At 35.6% G+C, this 24,960-nt stretch overlaps 3 protein-coding genes across 10 annotated transcripts in view; 1 reads left to right on the top strand and 2 right to left on the bottom strand.

Moving 5' to 3' along the window:
* The window catches only part of LOC113392151 (uncharacterized protein), a 118,988-nt gene extending 113,809 nt beyond the window's left edge, over positions 1-5,179 (top strand). The window contains exons 8-10 of the mRNA XM_064220042.1: positions 1,394-1,566; positions 1,824-1,956; positions 2,678-5,179. Of these exons, the coding sequence (XP_064076112.1) occupies positions 1,394-1,566; positions 1,824-1,956; positions 2,678-2,719 (348 nt within the window). The 3' untranslated portion in view covers positions 2,720-5,179. The remainder of the gene's footprint in view (positions 1-1,393; positions 1,567-1,823; positions 1,957-2,677) is intronic.
* Positions 1-24,960, bottom strand: part of LOC113392148 (zinc finger protein 175-like) — a 479,450-nt gene that overhangs the window by 316,656 nt on the left and 137,834 nt on the right. The window lies entirely within an intron of this gene.
* Positions 13,096-24,960, bottom strand: part of LOC113392145 (zinc finger protein 90-like) — a 30,443-nt gene continuing 18,578 nt past the window's right edge. For 6 of the 8 annotated variants that reach the window (XM_064220083.1, XM_064220084.1, XM_064220086.1 and 3 more), the window contains 11 exons: positions 20,083-20,171; positions 19,425-19,509; positions 18,725-18,796; positions 18,111-18,214; positions 17,581-17,695; positions 17,113-17,229; positions 16,626-16,764; positions 15,608-15,805; positions 15,096-15,224; positions 14,566-14,881; positions 13,096-14,487 (listed from right to left, as the gene is read on the bottom strand). In XM_064220083.1, the coding sequence (XP_064076153.1) occupies positions 14,410-14,487; positions 14,566-14,881; positions 15,096-15,224; positions 15,608-15,805; positions 16,626-16,764; positions 17,113-17,229; positions 17,581-17,695; positions 18,111-18,214; positions 18,725-18,796; positions 19,425-19,509; positions 20,083-20,171 (1,442 nt within the window). In that variant the 3' untranslated portion in view covers positions 13,096-14,409. The remainder of the gene's footprint in view (positions 14,488-14,565; positions 14,882-15,095; positions 15,225-15,607; positions 15,806-16,625; positions 16,765-17,112; positions 17,230-17,580; positions 17,696-18,110; positions 18,215-18,724; positions 18,797-19,424; positions 19,510-20,082; positions 20,172-24,960) is intronic. The other 2 variants (XM_064220085.1, XM_026628423.2) reach the window with 1 other exon arrangement.

Genomic DNA, 24,960 nt, shown 5'->3' with positions numbered 1-24,960 from the left:
TGGATAATCCTTTTAAGAACTTCCGTTGTTGCGCTGCGTAAACGGCTACACACAACGCTTTCACAGAATAACTGAATCTGTAATATAGTCGAGCGAAGTCGGGACGAGCGTACAGTATTATATTTTTGATGTAAAACATAATGGCGCGTCTGGGGGTTAAGACCGCACAGCAAGACGCTCCCTTATATATTTCTCAACTTCATTCTAAGAAGAGCGTGTATTGATTTTTTGTTGCTATATTTCTTCTCTTGGGGTCAAGCTGGTTTCATACCAAGTTTCATGAAATACAGTTAGCTGGTTTAATTTTGAGAAAGACAGACAGTCAGATTTTCGCATTTATTATAAATTTTATAAATAATAGTCCGTTCACGTCAATTACGTAACATCACACAATCAACGTACAATCACAATTTTATAAATAATAGTTCCTTCACCCTCGTGTGATGGGGAGGGCAGGTGTTAGGTATAAAAGACTTTAATCAGTTCGTAATTGAGTATATTAGTAAGAATTAACTGCCTCGTTGGTCTAATGGCTAGATATGCAGATCCCGAGATTCTGGGCTCAAAACCCAGTTCGGGCCAATAAGTCTGGGTTTTTCTGAATCTGATGAAATTCTCGGTGACAGTCCGAAGTCCCGAAGTTGGAAGGTATACACTCTCGTGCCGCGGAAAGCACTTAAATCCGTGGACCCTGCGCATAAACTCTTTCCGGTCTTATCGGTTTCATCCCATCGGATTATGATAATGCACCTGTGTTGACGCACACACTTTTTTTTATGATATCGGTAGGCGGACGAGCAAATGGGCCACCAGATGATAAATGGTCACCACCGCCCATAGACAATGGCGTTGTAAAAAATATTAACCATTCCTTACATCACCAATGCGCCACCAACCTTGGAAACTAAGATGTTACATCTCTTGTGCCTGTAGTTACACTGGCTCACTCACCCTTCAAACCGGAACACAACAATACTGAGTACTGCTGTTTGGCGGTAGTATGTCCTGCGGAGTTGGTATCCCTTTGAGATTGGCTATTGTAACTGAAATCGGTCAGGACGACATCATCATCGGTGGCAAGAACAAAGATCACTAACTATTTAATCTGTGTAAATTAAGAGCCGAGCCGAGATGGCCCATGTGCTTAATTTGTGTTTATAATTCATCTCGTGCTCGGCGGTGAAGGAAAACATCGTGAGGAAACCTGCATATGTGTAATTTCAACGAAATTCTGCCACATGTGTATTCCACCAACCCGCATTGGAGCAGCGTGGTGGAATATGCTCCATACCTTCTCCTCAACGGGAGAGGAGGCCTTAGCCCAGCAGTGGGAAATTTACAGGCTGATTATGTTTATTTTATGTAAATTAATTAATATCTATTATATTTACAGCTTGGTGGCACAGCGTATAGTCCATTCGGGGCGTACACGGGCGGGGTACCCCCAGCGTCTTACTGGTACAACACTTACCCCCAACAACTCGGCGGGTTCTTGCAAGGCGTACAGGGGGTACAAGGTTACTCTTATGCGGGACAGTTTGCGGGCTACCAGCAACAGTATATGGGGTAAATTATTTTATAATAAGAATACGAAATTATATTTAATTTTTATACATTAATGAAGAAGACTAGAGTACTTTATTTTTATTTGAGCTTTCATTCGGATAACACCATGTTCTGTCCGCGACTTCGCTTACGTACGAACGACGTCTATGTGAATGTGTGACAACAAAACGCACTTTTAATTATTCAAAGACTGAACTATATGAATGATAAATACGATCACAGTTTCAATATTTCACATAGCTTAATATTGGTTACAGAATGGGAGGAGTTCAACTGCCGTGGGCCCTGGGCGGTGGTGTAGGTGGTGTTGGGGGAGTGGGAGGTGTTGCTGCTATGTCTCAACCACCCCAAGTATTGCACTACCCAGTCCAGCACTTTCAAGTCCAACCGGTGAGTTGATATTCAACACTTAACGAAACGTTTGAACCAAATATTAATTTTAAAAATGTGACCGGCTAATGCTTTTGGAACCTATTTCGATCGGTAACAGCCTGTAAAGGTCCGATTGCTGGACTAAGGCTTCCTCTCCCTCTAAGGAGAAGGTTTGGAGCTAATTCCACGTTGCTCCAATGCGGGACACGAGACTGTAGAGAGGGGACGGAGTGACGTGACGGTATAAGAGAGCGTCGTGACGTTTACCGGCATGACACGCGAGTCGGTCATCAACGAAACGCCGTGTTACATCAAGAATGTTTTTTTTACCAATTTGTAATTCAAAATAGTTAAAGTTCAGATAAGAAGCACAATGACTTTTCAACATAGTAACTAGTTATACGGTTGTAGTAACTAAAATTTCGCAGAATTTTTTTTGCCGGTTCTTTTCGGTAGAATCTACATTCCGAACCGGTGGTAGCTTTACTTTAAATAGTTTGTTAAATGACCATTCAAAAGTGCTTGTAAAAGCCTACTTGAATAAAGTATATTTTGATTTGAAATACATCCTGTTCTCGGTAGAGAAAAACATTGTGAGAAAACCTACACGTGCCGGAAGTGAATCTGTATGTTTACATACCAACCCGCATTGGAGCAGCGTGGTGGAATTACCTGAGAGGTTATATTGCTAGGGATACATTATAAGTAATTTATTAAAATTATTATATATTCATTGCAGATCGGAGAGGATGAGTGGTTGGCTCCGAGTTTGCTCGTGTGAGGCCAGCGAGCCGCTTCCCAAGATCCTTGCTGCTGCGCACACAAGGAATGGATGCTAAACTAACTCCCCCTCCCCCCTTAAACTATACCCAGACAACACTCCAATCTTGTTGTTTTGCTATTATGTTGTTGTAACAATTCTGTTGTTATTCTAGTCATTATATAATTGTTTTAATTTCGCTATAGTTTATGCTTCGTTATCGTATATGTTTTCAACCGAACGATCGCTTGAAATGTACTTCTGTCTTCTATGAGCAATCTAGTACTTGATTTTATTTAATTTGGTAATTCCTTCCATTACAAGCGTTCGGTCGGATTGTGATTTCGTTATTTAGAAAGGGGAATCCTCTGTCGCAGGGAAGGTTCTGGGCGTATGTGGCTTAAAGCCTTGCATATAAAAGTCTCGGAGCGGTATATGTCTGTCGAAGTGAAGCATAATGTGAGTCATTCTAACGAAGTATTTCTTTCTATCGCTGCTTAAAACTGCGTCAAAAAATACGCGGTAACATTAGATAATATATAGTTAATGATAAGTTATGATAAGATATATAATTAAGACTATATCAGAAGGACGCGGGCCAATTGGTTGCGAAAAATAAGTGTGACTTTTTTTTTTTTTTTCGTGGAATCAAGCAATGTTTCGGTACCAAACATCTGTGAGCACAAGTTTAGGATAAGATTAGTGGAAAAATAATGTAGATTTTTGGAAAAATGTTTAATAGGGAACCTAGAAAAATGTAGGAAGGGTACAGAAAGCGAGTGAGCGTTTTTTAAGAAATTTTATATCCGCTGTGAAAGCCAGGTGGTGTCACAAATAGATATTAACAAAAAAAAAAATTATACGAATAGACGGAAGCTATACAAAGAGGTTTTAGTATTTTTTTTTTTCTGGACGTCATTACTATGCCAAATCAGATCCGTTTAATTAAAAAAAAAACCCACGACTTTTATATAATATATAACTATATGGTTATAAAAAAGGTTGTGTCTATATGTAAACAATGGGCTTGGAGATCATTTAAAAAAAGGACTTTGGGGAAATACATACCGAATCTTAGACAAAATATTAGATTTATTTAAATTTAAGGGAAAAGAAAAAATATTTATTGTCTAGATTATAAGAAGCATTTAATCGTTTACTGTAGTTAGTCTGTAATGGTGTGCGTGGAAATTTGACGTTGCGTCTGACGTTTATTTAAAAAAAAAAATTTTGCTGTTCTTTTTTCTTTTTCGTGTTTGTACCTCGATAGAGGAATACTAGAATTTTTTAATGGCAACATTATTGAAACGGTAGTCACTATACTAAACTACTGACTTTTTTGAAAACTTTTTAAAAAAAAAATTTGGCGTACAGAAACGCCCTCTATCATATGAATATTTTGTAAAAAAAAATATATTTTATATATTATATTAAATGAGTTATTGTTTATCTGTCGTAGGTTCATTTCTATTTTGTATCATTTGTTTTGCATGTAGAGAAACTGAGAGACATATCGCTAGAAAAAAAAAAAAAAAAAATTATTATAAGATATAAAAGTTAATCTAAATTTACATATTATTTTAGCTAATGAACGAATTGGCGTGTCAATTTTTTTCATCCTGTCAATCAAAGCGTTGAGTGTGTTACAAACAAAAGAAAAAAAAAACATGAAAACATTAAGTCAAGAATATATCAACAAAAATGTACGATAGCTGAACTCGAAGATAGATAGAAAAATTTAGCTGTAGTCTTAAAGCTAGTTCTGACGATAAAATGAATTAATTTACGCCTATAATCGCTTCAGTAGACGGACATAGCGAATAGCTAAAATACGTATATATTCAAATAGATCTAAGGTAATATTAACCAAAGACGGTTATTCTATTGGTAAAGGTTTAAACTTTTATCAAATAACTGTCGTTGCCTTTCTCTTGTTGCTATACACTTCCCTTTAAAGTTTAATGATACGTGCTACATTAATATATAGGTACGGCTCTTCAGTTTTAGGTATATGCTTAGGTATTTAACATTAAAATTAAAAAAAAAAAAAAACGAAATTGTACCATTATAAGATGGATAAACTAGCTAGTTAAATTGCAAGATTTATTGAATTATATTATATATACAAAATTATTATGCAAATAATATTGCATATATTCCTTAGATAGGCTATAAAATGATTTCATTTTTCAATTTAATTTATTTATCATTTTATATTTTGTCCATTCCATTTATATTAAGATATAATATATAATTTTAAGTCCCAAATAACACCAAATATTATATAAACATTGAAGTAAATGTAACTTAGTAACGGCAATTAAACCATTTTCATATTAAATGAAAACTTAAAAATGCCTTATATATTTAAATGTATTCTCTATCGTTGATTTTTTTTCATTTTCATATTAAATGTAGCATTGTGTTTGAAATGGTATCTTCAGATTGTTATAATTTTTATCACATTTATCTGATTCTAACCGAACACGATTTAACACGCTCCATTGTATAAAAAGGCTATTTACATAAATGTATAAGAAATCCAAGCAATATTTTAGTAATTGTCGATTTAAATGAACGTAACTAAGACTGTTGTAAATTGAATATACCATTTGAAACACGCGAAGTGCCAAATATTTTGTTATAGATTTAATTTATTTATACAGTCTTTCCGATATAAATGATAACACCAATCAGACTTAAGCATATAATCCTCTAAGAGCGATTCTAAATTTGAAATTTTACAGCCTTGAATATTAATAAAAAAAACGATTCATATATTCTTAAAATATATGAATCTCAATAAAGAGTTCATTTAATTCGATAATTTTCAAATGAGTTTAAATAATGATTCTATTTTTAAATATTACTGGTTGTAATTATATTATTACGTCCTTTATACAACGCTGTTTATTTTTTACGTTTATTCTATTGTTTTTGATATCGATGTATGTATTTGTGGATACATTTATTCAGGGCTGTAAAGTATAGTAGACTATAATATTCGTGAGTAATGTTTGTTCAATGTTTTTAATTTACTTTAAATCTAGTAGATGATTCCTTTGTTTTAGAAAATGCTAGAATTTTGATGTTTTGTAGAATAATTCCCAATGATCGCGTGCTTAAGAAATATTGTTTTAAAACACAAAAAAAATAAATATTTTTTGATATTTATAATAATGGATGTAGCTAGTCCATTCGATGTCTTGTAGTTTTTTTATTTGAATCTGTGGCAAATGATTGTATTGGAGTTAAGATGTGGGTTCTCTCGTGATGGAATTTTGGCATAATATATAATTTGACATACAAATTATCATATATAATTAATTTAAGCGACATACAGACATTATTAATTTACTTTTGTTATCGACTGCACTAATTTTAGCGAGAAATACTCGACATCTTCAAATCAGGTGGTGTTTTGACGGTATAATAAATAGTTAATATCTTAAAGCGCTGATGTGGCGACGATGACCACTTACCATCAGATCATTAACCAGTCTGCCTACCTGCATTATTTAAAATCAATAACTAGAGCCATTACAAATAAAAACACTTCTAGAAAGTTCGTTAGTTTAACTTATTTAACTATACATAGTAGATAATATCTGACTTATGTTGTAAAGCCTCTTAGTTTTTTTTTTTATATGATATTACTTCCTCTATAAATTCTGCTTACTCTAATGTATACCAATTTTCATAGCGATTGCTTAACGTGTGTGTGAAGTTGACGTGCTTACGCCATCTAGTGGTGAGTTTCAACAAAGTCAATATAAAAACTTTAATTAAAAATACTCCGTAGCATTTCTCGTATAGCAAATTGCAATTTTGGGCCTTATATATAATAGCAAAAAGTTATAAAATTAATTGACAAATAAATGGTGAGATGTCAAGGCTTCGTCGAAATAATATTGTGTCAATTTGTATATTATGCCAATTAAGAATTAATGTAATTTATTAAATAGTATCTTTAATGATATACTGTAAACGTGTACAAAATAATAATTGACATTTCGTGCTAAATATAAATTAAAATTAATTCGTTTTTAAAATGAAATGAGTAATAATCAGCTTAAATGAAGTTCATTTTACATTTATTCCGAAAACGAACTGATACGACTGTCGATTATTATTATGTATATAAAAATTCACAGCAATAATATGCAATAGATGTTGTAGTTTTTTTCATTTCGTGTACCGCTAGTTTGATGTTAACGACGGATGATTTCTCTTGCTTCATTTAATATACTAAATAAAATAACTTATGTAAACATTACTAGGCTATCGCACGTATATATTTTACGCTATCTTTTCCCCTACCCCTCCTTTTTTCTACCGTCCATGGATGTTGTCAGTAGACATAGATGTTTCGTTGGCTCATGTATTCGTTTTCGTTTTCGACTAACGCACACTTTTGAGGTTGCTTCGTAGAATATCCGAGCTTTTGTTGAGATGAGAATGTACCTATGTGATCTTGTGAACTTATTCAAAATGACCACGAAATGTTAGTGATTTACACGATTTCCCCATTTTGTATTTTTATTAAAAAAAAAAAAACTATCCTTACGCGACTTTTAAATATATCATAACGATGTGATGTTAGGGCGTTTATACATTCTGGCCGATTTTCGTCGAGAAATCTATTGGAAATTATCGATGAAAATAAAAATGAATATTTTCATTTCTAGACAAAATCGGTCTTAGGATAGATTTAGGTTTTGTCCCCGTTCTGTTTATTTATTTATTTATTTCTGGTCGCATTATATTTAGATTAATAGCGAGTTAAATAGTATGTTAAATATGTAATAATAAGTCTTCGCTTGTCTGTTATTTTGTATAGTTTTCCAAAGTTATGTTTTCTGAAAACAATTCTGTTGATCCGTATAAATGAAGTTGGGAAAAAAACGTTTCATTCAAAAACCTTTTTACATGTTCATTTAAACCATATATTTCAAAAAAATAAAATCAACTCTTTCCTCTCTATAATAATTTACATTTAAAACTATAATTCCCGTTTTCATTTAATGGTAAAATGAAACGATTTTTTTTTTCCAACGGCATGCATTTGTTGATTTGGACTGTTTCATTTAAATAAATGAAATATACTTAGTCATAATGATATAATACTCCGTACCTACCTATAGAATAATTTAGTTATAATATACTATAGAATAAGAATTATAAGGATGCGATAACAATTAAAATAAAGAAAATCAAGTGTTTTATTTAATCCCCTTTTCCTGTCAATCTCATATTTTAAATACATATAGAATAGAGCATCTAGCAGCAGCAGCGATTCTGTAAAAAAATCACTTCGTATCTCACTTGTGAAATTATAGTGAATGTCGTATATCACATTCTGACATGTCAAGCGGGTGTCCTGCGGTGACTTTTGAATTTCTTGTTACAGAATAGCCTAATAGAAGCTTAACTATGATTAATACCTCGATATTTATGGGTACGCCACTCCGAGGTCCCGGCTTCGATTCCCGGTCGAGTCGATGTAGAAAAATGTTCATTAGTTTTCTATATTGTCTTGGGTCTGGATGTTTGTGGTACCGTCGTTACTTCTGATTTTCCATAACACAAGTGCTTTAGCTACTTACATTGGGATCATAGTAATGTATGTGATGTTGCCCAGTATTCAATTAAAAAAAAATAAAAAAATCTATACGACTACATAATATATACGACTTGAAAGTAGCTTTACTCTACACAACTTCTGTCTGAATTAAACATCTAGTGTTCCGTCTCGACTTCGTACGAGTAAAACTCGTACAGGTGAAATTCATACTAAGTTACACCTTTGTTGAAATTTCCAATTCATGATTCAACAGAAATTCATACTAAGTTACACCTTTTGAAGTTGAAATTTCCAAATTTCCTTTCTCAGTGAGCCGCTTCGTCGCCAATGAGTAACTATGCTGAATTTCAAATCAATCGTATTTTTAGTTGTGGTGATCTCGTGATATGTCAATAGTATATACCTAATATGGTATTTATATTTAACTTTAAATTCAAACCTGAATGTCTTAAAGTTTAATCGCTTCCAGCATCCTCGTCTGGTCGATCTTCAATAAGATAGTTTTTATTGTAAAAAGGTCTTTGTATTTAATTCTACATTCAACCTTATCCTCAACAATCCTTTCTTTGTAACCAGAACAGAAACAATTGGGTACTTTCAGTGCCTAGTGAAAAATAAATTATGAAATTTGATAAAAATTAAAATATACTTAAATATTTGATTTTAAGTTATAAAAGCGCATTATTATTTTATTATATTAATTTTAAAGTCGTAGTAAATTATTAGTAGTATAATATTATATTAAAATGTATAATCTGTATATCACGTGACCCAACGAAAAAAAGGTTTAAAACTTAATTTAATTTTATGGCAAGAAAACGTGCTTATTTTGCCGAAATATATTTTTTGTGGCTGTTTATGAGGAAAATCAACATTTTGAAGTACTTTTCCAAACATAGTAGAATATCATATTGACAGCTGTTGACAGTTTAATGCAACACTAGCGATACGGTCCGGTTTCGCACGAATGCAAATCCTTAATAGAGATAATGAGCAGTGCGCTTAGCATGAAAATATTAAATAGATATATATATATTTTAGTTCATGATTACCTAAATATCCGTCATAAATGAAAAATTTGAAGAACATAAAAATTGGTTGAATGTAATTTTATTGTGAAAATTAGATCGAAATTTGGACACGATGATACCATTGCAGTATTCATTCGAATGTTAGTGTATGGGACAACAGGCTATTTGACATGTTTTTAAAATCCATTTTATATTATTTAGTAGAGGTTAAGCAACCCAGTAAAAGTTTTTTTTTTTTTTGATTCTAGTACATATTTGCTGAAAAATATCAAATTAAAAATTCCATATTTAAATAGCGCGCGTAAACGCTACTTTGACAATATGGCGCTGCAATGGTGTCGGTGACTTCACTTGCTTATATTGTAATCTGTGGCACATATAATCCACATACAGTAGGCAAACGACGTTAACGAGCAAGTGACGTCATCATAAGGCCGAGCGTTTTGTGTCACGTGACAAACGTTTAAAAAAATGCATTTTTATTTATGGATTTTTGAATAAATTTATTATTATTTTTAACTTTCGCTAATAAATAACCATTTTTAAACTCATAATATATACTGATTACAATAATTGACACTTTATTTTTCGCATTGTCAAAACAGCCTATTACTCGATATACGAAGTTACAAAGAGTTTACAAATTGTTTAAAGAGACTGCGTAGACTAATGGCACCTCTGTGGTTAACTACGTAAATTCGTGTGTGAGAGAGGTCGAGCCGTTTGTAAATATGTATTAATTATTTCTTTATAATATTTACGAATTCAATAAATATATTATATAATACATTAATATATTACAATGACCGTATTGATCAAATCAAATCAAAATATACTATATTCAAGTCGGCTTTTACAAGCACTTTTGAATCGTCATTTAACAAACTATATTTAGTAAAGCTACCACCGGTTCGGAATGTAGACTGTACCGAGAAGAACCGACAAGAAACTCAGTAGTTACTCGTTTTCAACATCCAAAAATACAGTCACGTAAGTTAAATACAATTATATATGTATGTTATATATCCTGCCTGGAAGTCAACAAGCATTAACTCCACGCTTTTTTATCATCTATATAATCTTGTATCGAATAATATGCGTTCTTTACCAATGTATTTTTTACAAAAGATTTTAATTTATGAAACGGCAAAGTTAAAAATGTCTGCGGAATTTTATTATAGAAACGGATACCTTGCCCCAAGAATGATTTACATCAAACATTAATAAAAAAGTTATAATGACGTGATTTTTAGTTGAAAAAACTTTTATAACGAACCGAGATCAACTGGTTGTTGTGTTGTATGACGCCATGATACTAACAGTAAAACTGCTTTAAATATAAAATTGTATTAGTTTTCAAATCGGCATTTATAGGAACGTCGACACGAATGGATATAGGCAGTGAATCGTGTTAAGTTTAAAAAAGTACACAATGTTTGTTCAAATAGTAATAAAGATGATATAAAATTTATACATTTTTTTTATTTGAAATGTTTGTCCAAAAAAAATTCCCAATAAAGCATTAAAAAAAATTGCCTTCACACTGGACGATCCCTTAAGTGTAGGTCCAATTGCGTTGACAATAAATATCTTGTATATTAATAACGTAAGCCGATTTTTGTCCCAGTGATTATGAAACGAAAGCTGCAAAAAAATTGCTGGTCAGTTAGAGAGCGGCACTACGGCTGTATAAGAAAAATAATGAAAAACGTAAACAAAATTAAAGTTAATTGCTATCTACAAACTCCAATTCTATCAAATAACAAAAATGTGATTTTTAGAATTTTTGTCTGTTTATCTGTTCGTTTGTTACCACTAATCTCGGAAACGGCTTGGATGCGGTTTTCACAGATATTTTGTAGGTAACTCGGTGTAACATATTAAGATATGCCAATTAAAAAAAAATACATCAAAACATTAATTGCAAATGTCGTCAAGTTGATTTGGTTCAAACTTTGGTTAACTATAGTTTGTAAAACGGTTATAATTGCCAGTTAATGTAAGCACAAAGTTATAAAACTGCTAATTTCAGAGACCAATGTAAGTTGAACTTTCAGCAATGTAGTCGATCATATGAAATAGTCAATGTAAGCCGCGCCCGCGCCGCTGCCCCCTCCCGGTGACACTGTAGAGGCCATTAGGGCCAACAACATACTCAGCAGCATTGCAGAACTATCGATAGTTTGACTATCGATAGTTGACCTCGAAAACTACTCAGTATATCGATAGTATCGTTTTGATCAATACTCTTTCAATAATATTGGTAGCAGCGATACTATTGATACTATCGATAGTTTTGGACTATCGATAGTTTAGGTTAAAAGTAATGGTTTTTGCAATACTATCGATAGTATTGATCATGGGGAGCTATCGATAACACCTTAACTATCGATATGCAATACTAATACTCAGTTCCAAAAAAAGCGCCACTGCCTGATGTATTGAACGACTGCAAGCGTGCGCACGTATATTACAATAATACTAGTTCAAAAGTGGGAGTATTACATCTTTATTCGTTTCCTTAAATGTAATTTTTCTTACGTGTCAATAAATTTAAAGACCTGGACTGATTTTGATGGATTTTAGTAGATACGCTTAAGTGGTTCAGGAATTCAAAATACTGTCTGTGTACACTCTCGTGCATCGGAGAACATGTACAGCCGTTGGCTCTGCGCCTGAACACTTTACGATGGATACCTATCACTTACTATAAACATATTGATATATTCTACCGCCAAGCAGCAATACTTAGTACTGTTGTGTTACCGTTTGAAGGGTGAGAATAACTAAAACCACAAGGGTCATAACGTCATAATTTCCAAGGTCGGTGGCCAGTTACCGATATCACGTACCATCTGGTAGCCCGTTCGCTCATCCGCCACATATTACACAAACAAAAAACACTTGTAATCACACTAACTACAAGGAAAGACAGGCTTTTTGTGCTTAATGGATATTTTATAGTTGGGAACTGAAAATGCTTTGAAAACGTCGTAGAAAAGATGCGGATTTCCATACAGGCCGAGTAGATCCGGGCCAAGGACGGCAGAGCTTGCTGAAATACTTTTATTTAAGATTATTATTATACATATCAAGATAGTGTCGCTCTACGAATGAACTGAAACAAACGAGTAAACTTTATACCCTGTACAAGACAGCTTGATCCTTTTGACAGATGTAAATTTAAATTAATTTAATGATTTTAAAAATTGTAAAAATTATTAAATACATATAATACAAAAGTTCCTAAAGATTCAAGCGTTATCCGGAAATTTTAATACCATTTCTATTATATATTATTGCTTCAAAGTAAAATTTAAATAGAAACACTGAAAATAATCGACGCTTGTACAATGTTACATCGGTCGGACGGTAGGGACGCGAATAAAAGGCAGTAACTGCTACAAATATCGATTATAAAAATCCTTATTAAGTTATTGTTAAAAGGACCCCTTTTGGTTGGGGTCTCTTTGGCTAGTGGCTGGGGTTTCTTTAGCTGGTATAACTCTTTTTAGAAAAATAAGTTAAAAAAAATTGAATTCTAATTTGAATTACGCATTCCATCATTCCATCGACTGTTTTAAATGTTATATTTTGTTTCTCATCACTAGCTCGTCTGTCAAAAAGATCAAGCTAACTTGAACAGGGTATAGTATCTCGTTGCGTGTGACAGCTACTCTTAACACTCACCAACCGTCATACACATGACAGTCTATTTACACATATAAATACAGGCGGTACGGTAATTCTGTTAAAGGATAACTCTGGTTAAATAAAAGACATTCTAAATAAAACTCTATATTAATATAATATAATTAGATTGTGTGTATCTCTGTGTTATGTAACTTGCACTTCCCCCGTCGCCGCGTTCGAACAGCTCGTAGACTTTCGCTTATACATAATATTGTCTTGTATCAAAACTATTTTATTAGCTAGCTACAGTGAGACAATCGGTCATTAAATTTTAAAAGAGACATTCGAATTCATTTTTAAACTTAAAAAAAAAATAAAAACTTCAAAAATTAACATTCTAGATTCAAATACGTAATTGACTATTTATATATACAGAACAGTTTATTTTAAAACGATTCGAAGGCGTTAAATCTATAAAAAAACATCAAGCGTAGAGTTCGAACATTCCACCTATCGCCGTCTCACTTGCGAGAGTGCTCTCGTCGGGGCTCCTTCGCCGTTCCGCACGTCGCGTGACGTCACACGAGGGCCCTGACCACGCTGTCGACACTGCTGTGTGTCGAGTGTGTATCGAGACCGTTCGACTACAACGAGCTTTGAAACCAGAATCTCACTCGATTCTGACGCAATGGAGTCAGAACAGGAGACGAAGACTCACGACCACAGATCGTTCGTCTCTCTCGCACGTTCCCGAGGACATTACTTACGAAATCTGTGATCGCGTAAATACACTTAATTTTCTATTACATACTTTACACAATCGGGACCTTCCCCGGATCACGTCACACTCGATCACACTCGGTCGCGTCCAGCGTGACGTGATCCGCGTAAGGCACGTATCGTACAAGAAGTGCTAATAACTTTAATGGTTCCACTAAAGATTGTATTAAATAAATTCAATACACAGTGACGAGAATCGATTTCATACAAACTCCACTTAGTATACGATTTGAAACATGATGCGGGACAGACACCCATATTCTAATATATGTATATATATGTCTATATATAAATCTATCGACTACCGTCCGTGCACTATTCGACTTTGGGTTAAATTACTCTTTACTTTACGTTCTATACAATCTGTACAAACTGTCAACAAAAGTATGAAAAAACATGAATTTGTTAATTATCTTTTACATTATTCTATAAATAGAAAGGCAGACGCTACGCTACGCTACGCCACGCTACGCCACGCTAGGGATCACACGTATCGTAGCACGTAGTCAGTTCAGCCGTAACACAACGCAACAGTCACTCGTAAGTTACTCGTATCCGAACGTCAGACCCCATGCGACACCGATCCAAGCCGAACGCCTGGAACTCTCGCTAACTCTCCCGTCACTAGTGTCGCGGCTAATAAACGATCGTTTTAAACGCGGCGCCAAGACGCCAAGTGTGCATTATTGTTTCAGACGCTTGTAGTTCGCGAGGTGGCTGTTCAGATGCTGGGCGAGCTGGTCGGCCCGGGCGAAGGAAGCCTGGAAAAAGGACGGTGAGTGATCGTCTAGTGCGTAACGAACGACGGCGGCGACCCCCCGCACGACACCCCGACTCACCTTGCAGACGACGCAGCGGTAGAGCTGCTTGGCGTGGTTGTGCATGTGCCGCGTGAGCGAGTGCGCGTGCGAGAAGCGCTTGCCGCACTGCTGGCAGGCGTGCGGCAGGCGCGGCGGCTGCGCCAGCGCGTGCGCGTGCGCGCGGTGGCGGCGCAGCTGCTCGTAGCGCGCGAAGGCGGCGCCGCAGTCGGCGCAGCGCCCGGCGCGCTCGTCCGCCGTGTGCGTGCGGTCGTGCGCGGCCAGCTCCGCGTCGTCCTCGAAGCACTTGCGGCACACCTCGCAGCGCACCGTCATCGAGCCCCGGTGCACTTCCGCCCTGAATAATAACGTTTGAGTGGACCGTTTGTATTTTGAGCGTAATCTTACCTTATAATAGTCGGAGGTCTACTCGAAAGACAAAAATTTTTTGTAGACCGTGATTTCTCCAGTCGACATAGTAGACATTGAATACATTTTCATCTCATTACTAGGCGACGGTCTTTTCGGGAGACCATGGTCTACTGATTAGACTGAACATTTTTAGAACTCACTTATGCTCCCAGAGTTTCTCCCGACGATTGAACGTCTCATTGCAGCAGTCACACTCGTACCTGTCCGACGATCGCGTACGAGAACGGGAATTACCACCGCCTTTGTTCTGATGAACACGTCTGTGTATTCTATAGAAAGAAAGCACATATGCAACTGAAACCATTTCTTATAAAATTTCATCATTATTCCACAACAAGAAAGATAATATTTTATTTTGTTAAAGTTATGACGTCATCCACGCACGTCAGCCGAAACAGAGGAAGAAATATAGCATTGCGATGTCACCCACGCGCATTAACCGAAAACAGCACATGACAGCGAGGCAAACATTATACTAAAACGCCACACACGCACGTCGGCGAAAACAGTCGTCACACGTTCACAGGGAAGCAAATATAACATTATGAAATTTATAATTTGAAAAGTCAAAGAAGAATTTATACCATGTCCATTCTAAAAAAAGAAAAAAGAACCTCCGTTACCTACTTAGCGGTTGTGGTGTTTAACTTACTTGAGGGTAACCCGAGTTGAATACCATTTCCTGCACAGGTGACATTGAAAGCTTTTATCCGCCGATTCATTTTCCGATTCGCTTATCTCATCCTGAGCCGGAATCGGTTCAACCGGACCGGACCGCTCAGGATCGGAATCTGATTCGGAATCAGTGTTTGTACCGGACTGGAGACTGTAGGACCATGCCCCGAACGATCTGAAAAATTAATGACACCTTTCATAAACTTGAAAAAAAGTACGAAATAGCCGAGCAAAGCGAATCGGCTTTGCTCTTCCGCACACCATCGAAAAACAGTTCAGCACCGAACAGAAAGGGCCGCAAATACTTTATATCGGCATTATCTTGTAACCTTTTAGGGGTTTTAGTGAGTAACCACCTCATATAACCCTGTTTCTTTCCTTCCCGAAGGTTTCTTCTACGTGAATCTTGCTTTTAAGGCTGCACATCAAATTTTGATATCAAGTATTCGCTCCAAAACTGAGAATCACTAATCCGCGCTCGGCAAGATTTCACTTTTCATAGTATCCTCGTACATAAGACACTCGCTGAATAACGTTCACTTGAGACGATTTTCTCAGTGGGCACCGCAGAAGCATTAAAAATTCGTGGTTCATGCCACTCGGTAATTAGTCACCTCAATTTCCACTCTCGTAGTCCTGCATGACGCATGAAATTGTCATCAAAGAGAGAAATCCATTTCAAACGGCTTACTCAACCAGTGAGACTCAGAAGACTTATTTTTAGAGGACTCTGTCGTAACCAATCCCTCTGGTGGTCGATCGACTGATACCACTGGCACTCTGTAAGGTGCCACGACCAGCGCCAATCCCAGATGCCCTTGCGACCGTTAATAATTTATTCATTTTCATTAGTGGTACCACGCTAATTCCACACAGATAAGGTTATGTGTGTGGAATTTTGGAGAAATAAATCGTTATAGTCATGTATGCACAGATACAGTAGCTCTTCTCTCTATTGCGATGATATAATAAAGACTGGTCTAACCAATCCTCACCTGTCATCTTCAAGATTATTCACAGATTGCTGGCTGTTCTCGTCATCCGGTTTCCCCTCATCATCGCTATCGCTGTCAGAACTGTCCGATGAGCTCGAACTATCCGATGACGATGAAGAGGATGATGAACTGGAACTACCTAGGGGTGAAGTTAAATAAAAACTGATTAAATATAATAGTTTAATTTGACGTTAATTTCAAAATATTATAATACAACAATATACTTAATACATTTAGTTTTAATTTTAATTTATAGTCGATTCTAGTCGCAGAAGGAGTAAAGATCAATAAACTACTTTGACCTCGAAATTACCGAATAATTTCGTTATCATCCGCTATGGATCACTATGGAATATGGATATAAGTAGTTTAAGTTAGTTTAAGTAGTAGTAAGTTTAGTAGTGTTGTTTTTATAAATCGAAGGTTTGTTTATCTTTACTTCTCCTTCCATTGGAACGTACAATGCAAAGTTGGTTAGTTTTCATACCTGCGTCTTTCGCGTCCCCATCGACCGACGAAGCGGAACTACTACTTCCGGATCCACTATTCGAACTGTCATCTAACTTCTCGACTCTCATATCTAACTCCTTAACCGACGGACAACCTGTGATCGAAAAACATATCTGTATCGGACTCAGTAGTCAAATTTAACTGCCTTTAAACGTCCCACTGCTGGGCTTAAGCCGTCTCCCATTTTGAGGTCAAGCTTAAAAAAATATTCCACAATGCTGCTCCAATGCGAATGGACAAGCGTGACAGAATTTCATCAGCCACCGGCAAGTTTCCTCACGATGTTTTTCATCACCAACGCGAGCGAGATAAAACTTTATACGACCTGCACCGCCGACCACTCGTTTCGGTTCTCGGAGTAATCGAGTAAAACTTAACCATACCTTATAATTTACGTACCTGATTCTTTTGGAAGGGGATTTTATCTAGTGTGACGTTGGCATACCTTCAGAACTCCGTATGGAAAGCACCTCATCCTCATCTCTAGCCAGCCGCTGGACTTGATCCATCGGTGGTTTCTTGAAATTCGCAGCAAGTAAATGGGCCTCGTATAAATCATCCTGTGGAGCGAAGATAGATAAAAATAATGACATCTTGACCGAATAATCAGCCAAGGGGGTAATCTCGGAGACGAGACATCTGCCATCCAGGAGACATTATACTGCTCGAGGTGTGTTCCGTCACTCTCATGAGCAGAAAATAGTTCAGACAAGATCAAACAGCTTTAAAAGGCCCAGGTGTAAACTCTACCGACTTCCAAGCTCTGAGCTTCTGAGATTTTTGGAACGAAAAACTCAATATTTTTAGTGGCCTACACAAATTCTCAGTAACACCTCGGAGTGTACCAGCTATCATTGTGTACACTCCCAATCCTCGGACAACACGTAAAGCCGTTGGTTTTGCGCTCAAACCATTTTTCAGCTAGACCTCTACCGTAAATCTAAAATGCCATGAAGAATTCCAAAACTCTTATACCTTATCGATATTCGCATATTTTTCGTGTATATGTCTCAGAGCTCGGAGGTTCTCGTCCAAGCTGAGCGAATCGGACGCTTGGCTCGGTGATCCTGAAGAAAAACCTAAATTATTATTACAAAAATAACGTCAGTTCGTCTATTTACCTGTTAAATACTAATATAAGATATATATTAGTAATATAACCTTATTTATTTTGATCTTAAATTAAAATAAACAAAATATTTTAACCGTCGCTTATCAACAAAATTATTATTGATAACGTGTTACGTTCTAAAAACAACAAAGTCTTCTAGAACATACTATTAATTGTAATGACAAGAGAGTTTCTACCAATTCAGAATGGAGCTACATGGTTAACAATACTCCAAGCTCTTTTTGAGAGCTTCGCCCAACGATAGGTCATTTACAGGCTCGTGAATCTGAACATCGTGTTCGGTGGTGACGGAAAACATCGTGAGGACACACGTCTAATCCACAAAGAAGCATTGTGGTTTAAACTCTAAATATCAGCCCAGCAGTGGGAAAATTACTTACCATATTATAACACTTTTAAGAAAACATTAAAACGTCTACAATAATTAATGATGTCGATTAAATATTGAAAGTTTTACCCAAATCGTCATCACTATCCACCGTGATCGGCTCCGTGTTCGTGGGCATCAGGTTGCTCCTTACGCGGATCTCTGACGAAGAAAAATATTATATCGTATAAGAAAATTAATCATAGAGCACATATGCAAATCTTACTGATATGGATTTATGTTTCTTATTCAATAACGACAGAACGGTTGAAGGCTTATAGTGCTTTTTATCCCTAACCGCACCGTTACATGCGACGAAGTTACGGACTGAAACCAAAAATTTGATACTTTTCTAAAGAAATTTACAATTTAAAAAATATACTGCATACATTTGTTCTTGTGATAAAATTTAGCAGACGAATGAAAAATCGGTTTACACTTATAAAATCAACTCTCCAGACTGATTCTTATCAACACACAGCCGAAACTACAGAGTCTAGACAGCTGAAGATTTGAACATATTAGTTTACAACGCAAACATCAGTTAAGGATTGCAGAAACATTAACCAAAGAATTCAAAATTGAAAAAATATTTTAAAGAAGCAGGGGTGCAAATAGGCCACCTGATAGTAACTATAACACCCCTAAAAATTGTGATGCAGTGTAATGAATTGACCATCCCTTACATCGCCAAAGGCCCACCAATACCATAATCTTCCTCAAAGTTGGTCTGTCTGTCCTTGGTATTCAGTAAGGATAACTTTTAGAAGTAAACGCAAAATATTCTTACTCGGCTGGTCCGGCTGCTTGGAAGTAAGTTGATCAGTCTTCCTCGGTCTCCCTCTTTTGCCTTTCACACGGTCAGAATTCGGCGTCTAGAAAAAATTGGAAAGCATACTTACTGGTTAGAAACTCTAGGACAGGTCTTTACTATGAATACCACGAACCGTCAAATTTAAATTTTAATATTATCCATATAAAGCTGAACAGCCCATTTATTGAGAAGTTTAAACTAAATAACGCTTCAAACCATGAGGACCCACAACGGTAACGTAACGAATGTCAAAGCGCACAAACACCAAGGTTTCATAGAGAGAAGTCTTAAGTCTATCCCTTGAATAAGTAACATTATATTGGATCTCAATACATATTACGAAACTAATTCTCCCGTCACGTCTGTCTGCCTTCTTATACGCGATAAACTCAAAAAGTACAGTCTTCTAACAATAGACGAAGAGATTCATGAGAAAGGTTAAGTTTATAGTTCATTATAGTTAAATGTAAATAGACTGACATACAAGGATCATTGTGTTGAAGATATCAAAATAACGACGATTTTCTGTCACCACGTAGACCAATAGGGTTATATTTATTACGACATAAACATTTGATGTTTCTGCTCGTACGAAGCCGGGACGAGTTCAACAAATATTTGTACCCTCACTCACCGAATCCTTGCTCGTATTGGGCGTCCGTTTGGTGTACTTTCTCTTAATACGCGGCGTCGTCTCGCCCGCTGACGACGAAGCCGCCGAATCTACAGCACACAAAATTAATTCAATAATGTCTCGTTAAACAATTATTCATCCCTTTCTGTCATCACTGATGTCACATTCGGGTAAAGAAGACGAGCATTGTTTAACTAATAACGCCTTAACAAAATTTTTAGTTAAAACGTATTCTCCTATAACAACACTTAAAGCGATACTTTGTATAGATTTGTCATCTATCTAATTTGAATATTAAAGTTTAAATTTGTGAATCCTAAGGAACAGCGCTGATTTTAGAAATAAATCATACGTGTCTGTATTTGAATTATTTGGATCTGGGATATTTTGATTTTAAAGCAGCATGCTGTAAAATACGTTATCTGATGGTGAGTGGTCCCCAACTGTAAACTTTGCTAAACTGTAAGAAATTTTAATCATTCCTTGCAACGTCAATGCACCTCCAACTTTGGGAACTAAGGTGTTAGGTCGCTTGTGCCTGTTGTTACCCTGACTCATTGACGCCGTTTGGTAGAACATCCCTTCCACCAAGAAATGTAACTTTATTCTAATTCTAACATTAACAAATAGAATATATACTAAGAACTGCCGAAAACGTTAAATATTTTGGAAGCCTATTCCAATCGAAATATAAACAAACTTTAGATTAACATGTTCCATGCGATTTGCTAATAACTTTGCTATATTATGCACAACAAACAATTCTCGATAAATATATCTGTATTTATAATACAACACTATTTCACTTAACTACTTATAAACATTTTGATTTAACAACCAAAGGTCCGCTAATAACTTCGCGAATCCATAATGAATGTCACAGATTATTCAAGCTGTCGACTAGTGTTGCATATCGATAGACTATCGATTGACTATCGATAGTTAAGGCGTTAGCGATAGTATCGATAGTCTATCGATAGTATTGTCACGTATCAATAATATCGATAGTATCGATAGCTCCCCATGAGCAATACCATCGATAGTATAGCAAAAACCATTACGTTTAACCTAAACTATCGATATCCTGAATAGTTTTCAAGATATAACTAACGATAGTTCTGCAACTCTGCTGTCGGCCAATGACATCGCGTCAGTTAAACGTCAAAATTTCACTCCTCGTGATTGGAATAGGCTTCATATATAGACACAAGACATTATTGCGACTTTCAAATTATATATTCTATCTATAAAAGCGTGTAACAAAAAAAAAAAAAAGAAAATAATACAAAATCACAATTCTAATATAAAATCTATTCGCTATACTGACATCAATAACTACATTTAAAATATAAATAAATTCATTAAACGACATTTAAGCGAAAAACATATCAAGCGACGTTGTTTATTGGTGATCTGCTACAGTTTAGATTGGGCCCCTCTCAGATGGGGGCCTTAGACGTATATATAGATTTGTATAGCACGCAATCAAGGAATTTAACGAGTATACGTAATATTCAAAGACTACATTAACATGAACGCGCATACATTTGTTTTTTTTTTATTTCATAGGTAGACTGGCAAATGTATAACCTGATGGTAAGTGTCCTATAGACACTGACGCTGTAAGAAATATTAACCATTCCTTACATTGCCTATGCGCCACCAACATTCGGAGCTAAGATGTTATGACCCTTCAGCCTATAGTTAAAACACACAGTCCTAGCACATTACCAATTCAAAATAACATTTAGGATAGAGTTTTAGCGATCTCATAATATAACTAAACTTGAGACAGAAAATCTCTTTCTATCTCTCTCTATTTTCTATTTAACACCTCGCCTATTACCTCCACTGGTGACAGGGTGGCTGGTTCGTTTTTTGCCCAGGGGATCGGAATTGCGATTCAACGGGGAAATACTTTATTTTAAGTAATTACTTTTAAGGACTTAATGTTTATAATTCTTATATAAATAAATGTATACTAGTAAAACTTCGCGTTTATTCAAGAGATTTTTACAAATTCCGAAACCGATGACAGGTTTTGTTTTGATTTAATTTCATTCTAAACTGACGGCGTCTGTTCGCGCGTTTTTTTTTTTTTTTATACAGCCATAGCGCCACTAACATAACCAGCAACTATTTTCCGCTACCTACAATTAATTATTTGTTAAATTGTAACAACTTAGTAAATTGCAAACAAGAATCCTCTTTATTTTTCTACACATCTACGTCTGGAGCTCTTCAAAATGAGACCATAGTCGATTTTTATGTGCAGCTATCGTCCCATAAACACTGGGACAAAAATCGACTCACGCTATTAATAGATAGGATATTCTACTTATATTTTGTATATTTGAATATTTATATTAATATTATAACGGACTCGTTAAGCTGAATTAATGTTTCTTATTATACACTTTATAAATGTGACAATTACTCTGTCCGTCTGGTGCTTTTACGCGAAGAAACCGCTTAATTCGATGCAATGTGGCACGAAGTTATCTCGAATCCCTAGTAAGGCTTCTTTATAACCTGACCAAACACTAAAGCTGCTTGCCGCCATTCCACGCGGTCACGTTTTTTACAGTAACTATTTTAATCATTTATATATAAGTAGTATTATATACATGTAAGATTTAATGTAAATAATTGTTATGTTAAAAATTTGTGATATTGAAAAGATTCAAAAGGCGATACAATTCGGTGTAAATCTAATATATACTCACATATATAGTATTGTTTATTTCACACCAAGCACATATTTAATGAGTAAGAAAAAGACAGACATACGTTTATCTGTCGTCTGCCTAGACGCCTTCAATTGAACGAACCTAAACTTACTGATATTATAAATGGGTAAGTTTGTGTACTCAATATTAAATCACGCCAAAACAGCTAGACATAGGTTGTGTAACGGATGTTTCGTTTAAATATCGCTGTTGACATCCGATTTCAAATGTCGCCCTGTCTTTGTTCAACTTTACACTGTACGATATGCGAGAAAGAGATGAAACGAATTTTATATCCAAATCGGTTTAACATTCGTTTCATCTCTTTCACGCAGATGGGTTACTGTAAAGTTAAAGAGAGATAGGACGAATATTTCATGGGTTCAATGTTATCATCATTTGGATGCTTTTACGGACCAGAACGATATTCATAGTGTTTTAGATGCGGTGAAAACGATGACGTCTGACATACCGACGACATCCGTTATTAGATATGTTCCGATATATCGAACTCATGCCGAGACACATTAGCAGCCTGCAAATTTCCCACTGCTGGGCTAAAGGCCTCCTCTCCCTTAGAGCAGAAGGTTTGGAGTATATTCCACCCTGCTGCTCCAATGCGGGTTGGTAGAATTCACATGTGGCAGAATTTCGTTGAAAATAGACACATGCAGGTTTCCTCACGATGTTTTCCTTCACCGCCGAGCACGAGATGAATGATAAACACAAATTAAGCACATGAAAATTCAGAGGTGCCTGCCTGGTTTGAACCCGAAATCATCGGTTAAGATGCACGCGTTCCTAACCACTGGGCCATCTCGGCTCTTGAGACATCTGGATGAAATTTGGCGCAGAGGCAATAGGTTATGTCACAGCTGCTGCAAAAGAAAGCTATATCTAACACACACCCCCCCCCCCCACACACCTAACGAAGGTACAAAGTTCTTTTACGCGGCTTACAATATAGTGAAGGCAGTCGACTGCGTTAATAAGAACCTCCCCCCCCTTCCCCAGGCGACCTTTCCTTTTCTCTGTCTGTCTTACTATTATATTATAGTCGATTTTTTTTAAATTCACACGGGATTTTAATAACAATTTAATTTCTTGTCACTTATACATTCTCAGACGTTATTTATTTCATTGTGTCTGTCATTAAACAGCGAAGCAACTCCGTTCCAACCGTGTGTCCCGCGAAACCACTCCTTTTATTTCTGCCTATAATTCGATTATCAACAATAAAACACCTTTTTTTTTCTAGTATAGAAATAATTAACATTGTTATAACAAAAATCTTAAGCTATAAATATAAAATTTAACACGTAGTTAACTTTTTATATAATAAAAAGTTAACTACCTAGACTACCATGCTATTTGTAACATTGAAATCTAAATACTTCTACGATAATTCAGGCAATTTATAACCGACGAATTCTTTTTTTTTTTTCTTAATTTTCTTTTGGCCGAGACAAATACGTCAAAGTGGTCTAAAAATTAAACTTTAAAAAAAATACTTTTTAATAATGATATATTGAATGGACGTATACGTACTTAGTAATATTTTATATTGCTTTTTTTATATATTTTATTGCAATGAAGTATTAAATAGTGTTGCATATCGATAATCCACTATCGATAGACTATCGATATTTAAGGTATAAGCCATAGTATAAATAGTTTATCGATAGTATTGCAAAAACCATTACTTTTAACTTAAACTATCGACAGTCCAAAACAATCGATACTTTCGATAGCATAAATAGTATCGCTCCTACCAATAGTATTGCTTACAGAGGGCTAGCGATACTATCGATAGTATTGCCGGAATCAACAGTATTGCTCACGGAGAAGTATCGATACTATCAAAACGATACTACTATTGATGTCCTGAATAGTTTTGGAGGTCAACTATAGATAGTTCCGCAACGCTGGTATTAAACACGTCCTCGTTTACCAATAAAACATTTGTGCCTCATGACGTGAGATATTTAAATACGGAAAAGGACCTCGGTACCAATCGTACTAACAAATTCAACATTTTTTTTTTTTTTTTCTAACAATTCATTTTCTCATAGAATTTGGATAAGAATAACATCTGAAACGTATCATCAACGGAACGGAATTTACATTTAGTAGTTGCGGTATTATTAAT

Source organism: Vanessa tameamea, chromosome 31 (assembly GCF_037043105.1).
Source record: "Vanessa tameamea isolate UH-Manoa-2023 chromosome 31, ilVanTame1 primary haplotype, whole genome shotgun sequence".
Lineage (NCBI taxonomy): Eukaryota > Metazoa > Arthropoda > Insecta > Lepidoptera > Nymphalidae > Vanessa > Vanessa tameamea.
Note: the sequence above shows the minus strand (reverse complement) of the source record. Positions and strands in the feature narration are given on the sequence as shown.